We start from the raw sequence: 12033 nt of genomic DNA on the forward strand, positions 1-12033 counted from the left end.
AGATGATGTGACCTTTCGAGTGGGCAGCAGGTCTGTGTCTTACCCCTCACGTAGGAACACATCCTTCTTCCCTTCTGTAGCTCACTCTCCCCTGGGGCATTGTGTGCCTTAGAGAGCTGCTGTTAAGGTCAAATGAAATGACGTATGAGAATGTGCAGCTGACTGTGTGGTGCACAGGAAGACTCACTCCACAGGAAACTACTATTATTACTGTCATTGACCTTATATTTTTAGTCTTGAGAATGGTAATTCATGCAGTGAGGAGAATTAGCTGTTAAACTCAACCTAGAACTCACGAAGAAGTTAAGGATGGTGAGAGTTTAGCCAGAAGCGTCAAGTGAAAGTACATTCTCGCAATCATTTTTTCCTTAACTTCTCATTTTGCAGTCATTTCAGACTGAGCTTCTTGGGCGATTCGGAAGCATAGCCCAGGCTGCAGGCTGCAGGGTTACTGAGGCCACACTGGGTGAGGGCTTGAGGGCCATTGTTATCTTGGGCGATTCGGAAGCACAGCCCAGGCTGCAAGCTGCAGGGTTACTGAGGCCACACTGGGTGAGGGCTTGAGGGCCATTGTTATCTTGGGCGATTCGGAAGCACAGCCCAGGCTGCAAGCTGCAGGGTTACTGAGGCCACACTGGGTGAGGGCTTGAGGGCCATTGTTATCTTGGGTGATTCGGAAGCACAGCCCAGGCTGCAAGCTGCAGGGTTACTGAGGCCACACTGAGTGAGGGCTTGAGGGCCATTGTTATGATCTGTTGGGGAATCTTAGCTTATGATGAGAAATACAGGTGGGACAAGTGATCATACTTGGAGACACAGTGACCCCAAGAGTTGAGCAGGGTCCGTGCGGGTGAGGAAAGGAGGGGAGGAAGGTTCTGTCCTGGCCCAGATATTCCAGGCCAGGTTTGGTCTCGGAGCCCCTTGGTGTGACCCTGCCAGGGCTGACAGTCTGCTCGGAGGGCGCTTTCGGGACTCCTGGCCTCTCCTTCACGGAGACCGCGGGCAAGGTTGCGAAGTGTGAGGATGGCCCAGGCTCAGCTCCTGCCGCCGGGCTGCTCACGGTCCTTCCTGTGGTCTGTGATTTCGTCAGGGCGTGTTTGCGTAGTCACCCCCTCCTGCCGTGCTGCGTGTGCTGGCGAGCGCACCCTGGCCCCGTGAGCACAGCTGTCCGGCAGGCAGCCTGCATCAGGGAGGGAAAGAGAGGAGCTCAGGGCTGGTCTTCGGGGTCCTCAGCAGGTGTGGGTGCGGAGGCGAGGACAGGGGTTAGTCCTGGGAGGTCCAGCAGCCCTTCCTGCTCGCACAGGTGTGCTCGGGGGGTGGTACTTGAGCTTGCTGGGCACTCACAGTGGCCTGAGGTTGTAGGGGCCGTGCCACTCATCTGGGTGCTGCTTGCTGTCTGTAGGGTCTCCTCCTGCCCCCAGCCCCTGCCAGTGACCAGGACAGGACGGGTGAGGGTAACGGGAGGGGTGACTGGCCGCAGGGCCCTGCTTTGGATGCAGGGGTTCCAGGGCCGGTCGGCTGCTGAAGATGGCACCTGCGTGCTTTCTGCTGTGGCCCCGGTTCTGTATGTTCTCTCTCTCTCTCTCTAGGTCAAGCGTTCAAGGAGTAAAGGTGGCCTAGCGGGCCCTGATGGGACCAAGTCTGTCTTTGGGCAGATGTGCGCTAAGATGAGCTCCTTTAGTCCTGACAGCCTCCTCCTCCCACACCGCGTCTGGAAGGTCAAGTTTGTGGGTGAGAGCGCGCGTGCGCCGAGGGGCGGTGGTGTGAAGGGTGGTGCGAGGAGAAATGAGCGGCCCCCAGCCGCCCCCCAGGGGTCTCTGATGCAGTGACCGTGAGCTGCCGACCCTCCTTTCCCCCCAGGTGAATCTGTGGATGACTGTGGTGGTGGCTACAGCGAGTCCATAGCTGAGATCTGTGAAGAGCTGCAGAACGGACTCACCCCACTTCTGATCGTGACGCCCAACGGGAGGGACGAGTCGGGGGCCAACCGCGACTGCTACCTGTTCAGCCCGGCTGCCAGGGCGCCCGTGCACACCAACATGTTCCGCTTCTTGGGTGGGCCTCTTGCGTGGGTGCAGTGCTGCAGCTGCTCAGCTGTGTGTGCCCTGTTAGCTTAATGGCTGCTGTGTCTTGGGAGTGGTGTAGCTGTTTTAAATACCTACTTTTAGCTTTCTCAGTGTGTAGCTGCAGGGACATGCAGAGCTGGACCCTTAGCAGCTGTGTGCTGAGGACCAGAAGGTGCCCTTGGCGCTCAGAGGATCTGAGATACCATATGTCTGCATCTGAAACTTGGGATCAGATCTTAGGACGTCTTGATATTTGGCCACCTGTTCATTGAGGGTCTGCCCATTAACTCACGGCACTGCCTGCACCTCTCCAGGCACTGCGACCACCTCCTTGAGAAGCTCTAGCTGTTGGCTTTGCCACCAGAGGATTGGCCGCTGTGGCTACAGCTGTTGGTGGAAAGAGCAGAAGAGTTACAGACTTCACCCATAGGAACAGAAGGGAGCAATGAATTCAGAGTAGGATGTAAGGTTTTAAGGACAGACCTAAGTCTCTGTGAATTGGGGTAATGTTGGTTTAGAAGGCACTGAGGCCCCAGTGAAGAGCTAGTCTCCGCTGTGTTGTTGAATGGACTGCATGTTCTGTCATCCGTTCCAAGTGTCTCCTGTCTCTTGTGCTTCGAACGAGCAGGTGTGTTACTGGGTATTGCCATCCGGACTGGGAGTCCTCTGAGTCTGAACCTTGCCGAGCCTGTCTGGAAGCAGCTGGCTGGGATGAGCCTCACCATTGCAGACCTCAGCGAGGTAACCTCCAGGCGGGAGAGGGCGGAGAGATGTGACACCTTGTGTGCCCAGCACAGAGCGTAGGGGGCGTCCCCTGGGGTCTGGTTAAGAGGCACAGGCTGTCCCGAGGTGCCGACATACTCGCAGGTGGTCAGGCTGCTGGCCGTCGGCCGCCTTCTAGTAGCAGAGTTGTGGTGTGGACACAAGGCCAGTCCGCTTCTAGAGCTTGGTGCACCAGCTGCGTGCGGGCTTTGCCACTTGTACGGTCTCGTCAGATGAGAAAGCCCTCTGTCTTTCCTGTGGCACAGCTGAGCCCGTGGGCAGCTGGGGGAGGTTGAGGCTCCCGGGGCCTCCCAGGTGTGGTTCCCTTGGTGCCGTGAGTGAGGTTGGGGCTCACCTGTGAGCAGTGCCTGTTGCGCTCTCAGTGAGTGGCTTTAAAGACTCTCTTGTTACACACTCTGTCTTCAGCTCCTCGGGTAAAACGCTTTCCCGCTGCCCCTCTTTTACTTCCCGGCACGCGCAGTACACTGGGAGCCTTGCCGTGCGCCCCAGGCAGATGGAGGCCTCACGCGACTGCGTGTCGGGTGTGAACCGGGGCCTGGGGTGCAGGAACAACCCCGACCCAACAGAGGGACTCCCTTCTCCCCTTGAAAGGTCGATAAAGATTTTATCCCTGGACTCATGTACATCCGTGACAATGAAGCCACCTCGGAGGAGTTTGAGGCCATGAGCCTTCCCTTCACGGTGCCAAGCGCCAGCGGCCAGGACATCCAGCTGAGCTCCAAGTACACACACATCACCCTGGACAACCGCGCCGAGTACGTCCGGCTTGCAATGAACTACAGGTACATGGTCGTCTGCCTTCCAGTATTTCAACTCAATAAATAGCAAAGATAGCAGAAAACGGTTTGCTTGGGTGGCTGCTTTTTTTCCACAAGTAAAATTTAATGGGCTTGGCTCCACTGTGATCAGGGCCGGAGTACTTCTTATTCTCACCCGAGATTCCTGGCTCTGACCAGAATATCAAGGTGAAGAGAATCCCCCTGTTTGGGGACTGTCCTAGCAGAGGTCGCAGGCCTCTGTGTGCCACCTCTCCTGGGGCAGGGCTGTGTTTGGGGCGTCTCCACCCCTGGCTTGGCCCTCGCGCCACCTGACCTCCGCCTGACGTCCGCTCAGCGTGCTCCTCGGGAGCCTTTTCCTCCGGAAGCACCTGGCTGGGTGTTGGGATGAGGCCCCGTGCGTCAGCTGGGCTTTGCTTGCTGGGCTCTGCCTGAGGCCAGTCCTGGCGAGTGTCCTGTGCCGTCCACCCGTGTTCCCTTCTGTCTCGTGCCCTAACTCGCCAGTCACCAGGGCCTTGGACGCGGCATCTGCTTTCTGAAGGTTCTTACCGTGGGTGCTGTGAGGCCTGCTCGCTGCCTCTGCTTGTCGGGCTCTGGCTCCTTCCTGGGAAGCAGGGAGGGGCTGAGAATTGTGTCTTGGAACGTGTATAGCCGTAGCTAGTTTTTGAGGTAGCGTTCTGTGTGCCAGTGAGATGGCCCCAGTCCATGAGAAGCTCTGAGACTCTGTGTCTGCAAAGCACACACCCGGCTCGTCTGTGTGGTGAGGCTTGGTTGGTGTGAGCAGAACAAGATCTACGTCACCAGAGATGGAAGTGCAGAGTGAGTGTTTTCTTTCAGACTCCACGAATTTGATGAGCAGGTGGCTGCTGTTCGGGAGGGGATGGCCCGAGTCGTGCCTGTCCCCCTTCTTTCTCTGTTCACCGGCTATGAACTGGAGACAATGGTATGCCCGCCGCCTCGTGCTGCCGCCCTGCAATGCCTTCTCATGGTCATCCACTGAGTCAGTGCCGCCGGTTCACCTCTCAGTTAAATCTTGCACTTGGAGGTCTGAGATACGCTTGTGCCTTTTGGGTGAAGTAGGACGTGCTCAGGGAGCGAGTGGTCCCCGCCTCCCCCGCCCAGCCCTGGCCCGCACACGGCAGGCCACAGGGCCTGTCCTCCCCCCCATCCCCTCGGGCCTCCCACGCCTGAGCCTCCCCACACCAGCCCTGGGAGAAAGGAGTGGTGGACCCCGTGCTGACGCAGTGTGTCCCTCCACAGGTGTGCGGCAGCCCAGACATCCCCCTGCATCTCCTAAAGTCGGTGGCGACATACAAGGGGGTGGAGCCTTCCGCGCCCCTGATCCAGTGGTTCTGGGAGGTGATGGAGTCCTTCTCCAACACCGAGCGCTCCCTCTTCCTTCGCTTCGTGTGGGGCCGCACGAGGCTGCCCAGGACCATCGCCGACTTCCGGGGCAGAGACTTCGTCGTCCAGGTGCGGCTCCGACACACCCCGCGGCGTCAGCTGAGGGTCGTGTTCCTCGCACACAGCCCTGCCCCAGCTGGGAAGGCGAGCAGGTCTCTCCTGTCAGGTGGTTTTCCTTCCCTCTGGAAACAAAAATGAAAAACACGTAACCTCTTTGGTTTGACAGCTCAGAATTCTATGACTGCAGGTCTTGGGTACCACTGCCTACTTCTAAAACGTTTATCTGGCCACCACCAGGATACACTGCTGTTATGTCAGCGTACCCTAGATCGTTGGGCACACACATCACTTAAAGCATTTATTTGATTCTCTGGTTGAATTAGGTGAATCACTGAGTAATGCTGCTTACTGAGAAAAATGAGCGCTCATCGGATTGAGAACCAGAGTTTTGCTTTGAGTTCTGACTCTGCGGTCCGTGGTCAGAGACGGGCTCTGTCTACCTGCCAGGCCCTGGGGGTGAAATGACCTGACTCCCCAGTGCCTACTCTCAGTTGACTTTGCCAGTCGCGGTGCTGAGGGGTGGAGTTTACCGCAGAGAGACAGGTTGGAAGTGTCCACTCTCCCGCATGTTTGGGGGGTTCGGGGGCGGCTCCTTGCCCAGTGCAGCCTGTCCTGGGTCTCTGGCCAGGGTTACAGAAGTCGTCACCCCTCAGGGAGATCTCTGAGAGCATGTGTAGTTTTCCTCTCAGAAGGTAGGTAATTTGTGGGGTTTGTCCACAGTTCTGGCTGGCTTCCTAGTATCTTAATCTGTTGTGGCTGAAAGCGGGCTGATAGATTCAGGGAGAGCTTCCCCACATGGGTGATGGCTAAGCCCGTGCCATTGCACCGGACCCTGTGTCAGTGGCTCTGGAGTCCCACCTTGTTGACCGGGGGTGGGTGGAGCCATCTGACTCTCTTCACAGCATTGGTTTGTAAAAAGCAGTTGTCACAGTAACCAGTGGCTATTTTTTAATTGAAAGTCCTGGGAAATAATCAGTTGCTCCTTTTTATTTCTGAAATTGGCTAGATTTTGTGTTTTCTGGTATTTTGTTATTTTTAGCCAACAAAATATGACGCTTTATGTGAATGAGAGTCAAGAGTCCAATGAACATAATAAAATAGATTGCAGTTTTATCTGTCCTTGTACGTAGTCTCTGATGATTTAACATTTTTCATTAACAGGTATTGGATAAATACAACCCTCCTGACCACTTCCTTCCTGAATCCTACACCTGCTTCTTTTTGTTGAAGTTGCCCCGGTATTCCTGTAAGCAGGTGCTAGAGGAGAAGCTGAAATATGCCATCCACTTTTGCAAGTCCATAGACACAGACGATTATGCTCGCATAGCCCTCACGGGAGAGCCGGCTGCGGATGACAGCAGTGACGACTCAGAGAACGAGGACGTGGATTCATTTGCTTCAGACTCTACACAGGATTATTTAACAGGACACTGAGGTGGAGAAATGCCATTTATCACAAGACACCACGAGACTGAGCAGGGAGGCAGAGTGCTGCAGTTCAGACTGCAGGGCGTGACGTGTGCCATGAGAAGGGTTAGCCCTCTAACGTGTGGGAGAATGATCAGACAGTCAGCCTCGCACGTGGAGACTTAAGAGGGGCTTCTTACCCACAATGCTGCGTTACATGTAGGACTTCTGCGTTTACTAAAGTGTGTAAATGTTTAATATAAATACTGAATTGCAGCGTCCCAAAAAATGAATAAAAAGCCTTTTTCCTTGTGGGTGCAATAGATTTTTTTCCCCCTTCCTTTTAAGTGTTGTGCATTGCCTTGATTGTACATTGGAAATACTGTGTAACAATTAAATCGTATTATAAATATTTCAATTAATTTTACTCGGAATTTATTAAAAGTTTTTTGAACATTAAATGATCAGTATTACTTGAATGCATCCAGAGGTTATTTAAACCAAAACCAAAACAAAAAGGCCATCAGCCCCCCTTTCCTCCCCAGGTGCACATTCTAGCGTATGCGGTGTGTAACTTGAATTGAGGCCTTTCTGTGAGCAGTATCATAACTTCTATCATGGAAAGTACTATATATAATGTTTGTGTCATGTATATGCCTAAATTTTAATTCCCTATAAATAATAAAACATCTGTCTCAAAATTGTAAGCTGAACTTTCTTATGTGGCTAGACTAGCACTGGTGGATGTGCTACCACCCAAAAATAGATTAGTGTTTGATACAGCATTAGTTAAAGCCATTCCAGTCTAGTTAGACTTTTTTGGTTACAAAACCAAACTCACTGCAGTGACAAAGGGAGTGGTCCTCAGGAGACTGGAAGGGCTCCAGGGGAGCAGCTAGGGTCGGGAGCCTTCAGCGTCCCTCCCCGTCCTCCACGCCGTCTGCCTCTGCAGCCTTGGTTCCTTCCTGTCCCATGGGCCTGGGGGCAGGGGAGTGTCTCTGGTCCAGTCGGCCACGGAGTAGGATTTGAGCTGCTTGTTCAGGATCACGTGTGTGGTAGGCTCTGCAAAGTGAAGGACTGAGACCGTAGGAGGGAGATCGGCCTGCAGGCCTAGGGCAGTGGAACTTGGGGTAAACGGTATCAGATGGAGGCAAGCGGTAGGTATTTCATGTGGGAGACTGTTTCTTTCCTCGGGGACTCAATGTGTCGCATTAAAAGATCCAAAGAGAAATTTTTTCTGGGAAATTATTCATGACCAAATTGGTGAATGTTCAGATTAGCCCTTTTTTCAGCTTGTTGCAAAATTTCCATAAGCTGTGAGGTGTTTTTTTAATCACCATCCATTTTGTTGTTAGTCAGCTTTGGCTGCATAACAAACTACCCCCAAAGTTGGTGGCACACAAGAAGCATTTATTTCTCTCTTTGTGCATCTGGATTGGCCAGTTTTGGCTGCGTGGCTCTGGACTGTGGGTTGGGTAGGGCTCTGCTTCACATGCCCTTCTGACGACCCAGGGCAGGAGAGCAAGCGAGAACAGGTGCAGCCTGCTCTCAGGCCTGTATTGTCCCCTCCACTCTCAGGATCAACAGGCTGGCAAAGGTACCGCCTCTACAAACAGCGTTCTCAAAGTCCTGTTCCAGGAACCTGGAGGTTCCTGAGGTCCTTTCAAGGTGTCCATGAAGTCCTCCCTTTTCCAACCACATATCTGCATAAGGCCAAATTTTTTTCATATCCTTCAATCAAAACATATGGTTGTCCCTTGATATCTGCAGGAGATTGGTTCCAGGACCCCAAGGCTACCAAACTCTGAATGCTCAAGTCCCTTATGTAAAATAGTGTAGCATTTGCATATAACCTATTGACATCCTCCCATAAATACTTCTATAAATTTATTTATTTATTCATTTTTGGCTGCGTTGGGTCTTCGTTGCTGCGTGTGGGCTTTCTCTAGTTGTGGTGAGCGGGGGCTGCTCTTCGTTGTGGTGCGTGGGTTGCTCATTGTGGTGGCTTCTATTGTTGCGGAGCACGGGCTCTAGGCACGTGGGCTTCAGTAGTTGTGGCTCACGAGCTCTAGAGCGCAGGGTCAGTAGTTGTGGCGCACGGGCTTAGTTGCTCTGCAGCATGTGGCAGTCTTCCCGGACCAGGGCTCGACCGTGGCCCCTGCATTGTCAGGCGGATTCTTAACCACTCCGTCACCAGGGAAAACCCCCTCCTATATACTTTAAATCATCCCTAGATTGCTTATAATACCTAATGCAATGTAAATGCTATGTAAATATTTGTCAGCAAATTCAACTTTTGCTTTTGGGAACTTTCTAGAATTTCTTTTCCTGAATATTTTTGATCCAAGGTTTAGTTGAATCTGCAAATGTGGAACAATAGTGGAGGGCCGGCTATGGCAGTTTGCGGACTGCAGAGGCAGAAATGAGAATCCAGCTATCTTAAGCCAGAGTAAAGAGACTGATGAAAATGTAAATACCATTCTCACTAAATTTTTTTGTTTTGAAAAATAATTTCTCAAAATAGTATCCATGTTAATAAGTAATTGGCTTGTTTTTATTTTTATTTATTTTTATTTTTTTGAAAGAGCTACATTGCTTCTTTATTTTTATTTTTTAAATTAATTAATTATTTATTCTTGGCTGTGTTGGGTCTTTGTTTCTGTGCGAGGGCTTTTCTCTAGTTGCGGCAAGCGGGGGCCACTCTTCATCGCGGTGCGCAGGCCTCTCACTATTGCAGCCTCTCTTGTTGCAGAGCACAGGCTCCAGACATGCAGGCTCAGTAGTTGTGGCTCACAGGCCTAGCTGCTCCACGGCATGTGGGATCTTCCCAGACCAGGGCTCGAACCTGTGTCCCCTGCATTGGCAGGCAGATTCTCAACCACTGTGCCACCAGGAAAGCCCCCTTGTTTTTATTTTAAGATGAATAAATATTCTACAATTTTTCAGTTTTACGTACTAACATCTTTGCTGTGTTAGTTTCTCCCCTCTACCCCCTGCCATCTAAGGGTCCTTGTGGGACTGTTAAAAAAATTTTATTTTCAGTTTTAATTTCCAACATGGTAACTACTGATAGATAAAATCCAGGTAAAAATCATTGAGGATCCTAAAGAGGCTTTAAGAGTGAAAAAGTGTCCAGAGACCAAAACTGCTGCTTCTCAGGGGGGAAGCTGCACGGTCCTGGCAGAGGGTGGTCCCAGGAGGACCAGATGCTGGGACAGCTGCCCGCACACAAGCTTCACCTCCACGATCATGGCCCTGTCCACGAGCATTTGCATAAGACATACTCACTGTGAGCTCCTTTTCTTTTTTGTTTAACTTCAGAAATCCTGGAGGATTCTCTGTTTCCTCTTTCTTCTGCTGTGGCACTGCCATGACCCCAGGCCCAGCTTTTGCGTCCATGGTGCAAGTGCACACCCAGTGGAAGCCACCAGCACCTGGTCCCCTGCTCTCACTCTGCTTTAGTTGGCTTGGATGGCAAGAGCCCCTTGGAGGGATGATGATTTCTCGAAGCAGTGACACCCAGTCCCAGTGTGGGACACTGGAAACCTGTAGTTGACATGCATGTCCTAGAGGAGGGCATGCTGGGCACTGTATGTCCTAGTTCTGGGACCAGGCCCCTGCTTTCTAATGGCTGGAGTGGTGCTGGTGGTGTGGCGCAGGGACACCTCCACCTGGGTGAGGGGTGTGAGGGGCAGGCCCTCCCCAGCGCAGGGAGCTGGGCCAGGTGGGCCACGCCCCAGCCACTTTTCAAACTTTTTTTGTTTGTTTTTTTAATACACAAATGAGACTTTCCTCTGAGGAATTCTGAACAATGAATTTTCCTCTAGCTCATTACATTTAAAAAAAAAAAAAAGACTATTAAAGCAGTTTTAGACTCACAGCAAAATAGAGCAGAAGGTACAGAGAATTCACATATGCCCCCTGCCCCCAAGCATGCACAGCATCCCACATTATCAGCCTCCCCACCAGAGCGGTACGTTTGTTACGATTGATGACCCTGCATCGACTCAGCACTGTCACCCAAAATCCACAGTTCACATTAGGGCTCACTCCTGGAGGTATTACACTCTATGGATTTGGACAAATACATAACGAAGTGTTTCCGTCATTTTAATATCACACAGAATAGTTTCACTGCCCTAAAAATCCTCTGTGCTCTGTTTATTCATTCCTCCCTCACTCCAACCTCTTTTATTTTTTATTATCTTCAGTTTTGCCTTTTTCAGAACCTCATATAGTTGGAATCATGCAGTTTGGAGTCTTTTCAGATTGGCTTCTTTCACTTACCAATGCATTTAAGGTTCCTCCATGTGTTTTCATGGCTTGAGAGCTCATTTCTTTTTAGTGCTGAATAATATTCCATTGTCTAGACACCACGGTTTATCCATTCACCTGTTAAAGGACATCTTGATTGCTTCCAAGTTTTGACCATTATGATTAGAGCTGCCATAAACATCCATGTGCCAGTTTTTGTGTAAATGTGTTGTGAACTCCTTTTGGATAAATGCCAGGGAGCACAATTGCTGAATGGTATGGTAAGAGTGTATTTAGTTTTGTAAGAAATTGCCAAATTATCTTCCAAAGTGGCTGCCCCATTTTGCATTCCCACCAGCAATGAATGAGAGTTCTTGCCGCTCCACAGGTCATTATGCTTTTAAATGCCTTTAAAAAATTTTTTAAATTTTATATTGGAGTATAGTTGATTAACAATGTTCTGTTAGTTTCAGGTGTACAGCAAAGTGATTCAGTTATACATGTATCTATTCTTTTTCAAATTCTTTTCCCATTTATGTTATTACAGAATATTGAGCAAAGTTCCCTGTGCTATACAGTAGGTCCTTGTTGATTATGTATTTTAAATGTAGCAGTGTGTATATGTCGATCCCAAACTCCCAATCTATCCCTCTCCCCCACCCCTCCCCCTGGTAACCATAGGTTTGTTCTCTAAGTCTGTGAGTCTGTTTCTGTTTTCTAAATAAGTTCATTTGTATCATTTTCTTTAGATTCCACATATAAGTGATATCATATGATATTTGCCTTTCTCTGTCTGACTTACTTCACTCAGTATGATAATGTCCAGGTCCATTCATGTTGCTGCAAATGGCATTATTTTATTCTTTTTCATGGCTGAGTAATATTTCATTGTATATATGTACCACATCTTCTTTATCCGCTCATCTGTCGATGGACATTTAGGTTGCTTCCATGTCTTTGCTGTTGTAAACAGCGCTGCAATGAACATTGAGGTGCATGTATCCTTTCAAACCATGTTTTTCTCTGGATATATGCCCAGTAATGGGATTGCTGGGTCGTATGGTAGTTCTATTTTTAGTTTCTTAAGGAACCTCCACACTGTTCTCCATAGTGGCTGTATCAATTTACATTCCCACCAACAGTGCAAGAGGGTTCCCTTTTCCCTTTTGATCAGGTTGTTTGTTTTTTGATATTGAGCCACATGAGCTGTTTGTAAATTTTGGAGATTAATTCCTTGTCAGTTGCAACATTTGCAAATATTTTCTCCCATTCTGTGGTTGTCT

The 12033-nt window shown here is 50.3% G+C and overlaps 1 protein-coding gene across 6 annotated transcripts in view; it reads left to right on the plus strand.

The window, feature by feature from the left end:
* HERC2 (HECT and RLD domain containing E3 ubiquitin protein ligase 2) overlaps positions 1-7203 on the plus strand; it is a 215612-nt gene extending 208409 nt beyond the window's left edge. For all 6 annotated transcript variants that reach the window (XM_061182985.1, XM_061182988.1, XM_061182986.1 and 3 more), the window contains 7 exons: positions 1590-1731; positions 1861-2055; positions 2695-2807; positions 3441-3631; positions 4463-4568; positions 4886-5098; positions 6251-7203. In XM_061182985.1, the coding sequence (XP_061038968.1) occupies positions 1590-1731; positions 1861-2055; positions 2695-2807; positions 3441-3631; positions 4463-4568; positions 4886-5098; positions 6251-6523 (1233 nt within the window). In that variant the 3' untranslated portion in view covers positions 6524-7203. The remainder of the gene's footprint in view (positions 1-1589; positions 1732-1860; positions 2056-2694; positions 2808-3440; positions 3632-4462; positions 4569-4885; positions 5099-6250) is intronic.
* Positions 7204-12033: the final 4830 nt, after the last annotated feature.

This window comes from Eubalaena glacialis, chromosome 1 (assembly GCF_028564815.1).
Source record: "Eubalaena glacialis isolate mEubGla1 chromosome 1, mEubGla1.1.hap2.+ XY, whole genome shotgun sequence".
NCBI lineage: Eukaryota > Metazoa > Chordata > Mammalia > Artiodactyla > Balaenidae > Eubalaena > Eubalaena glacialis.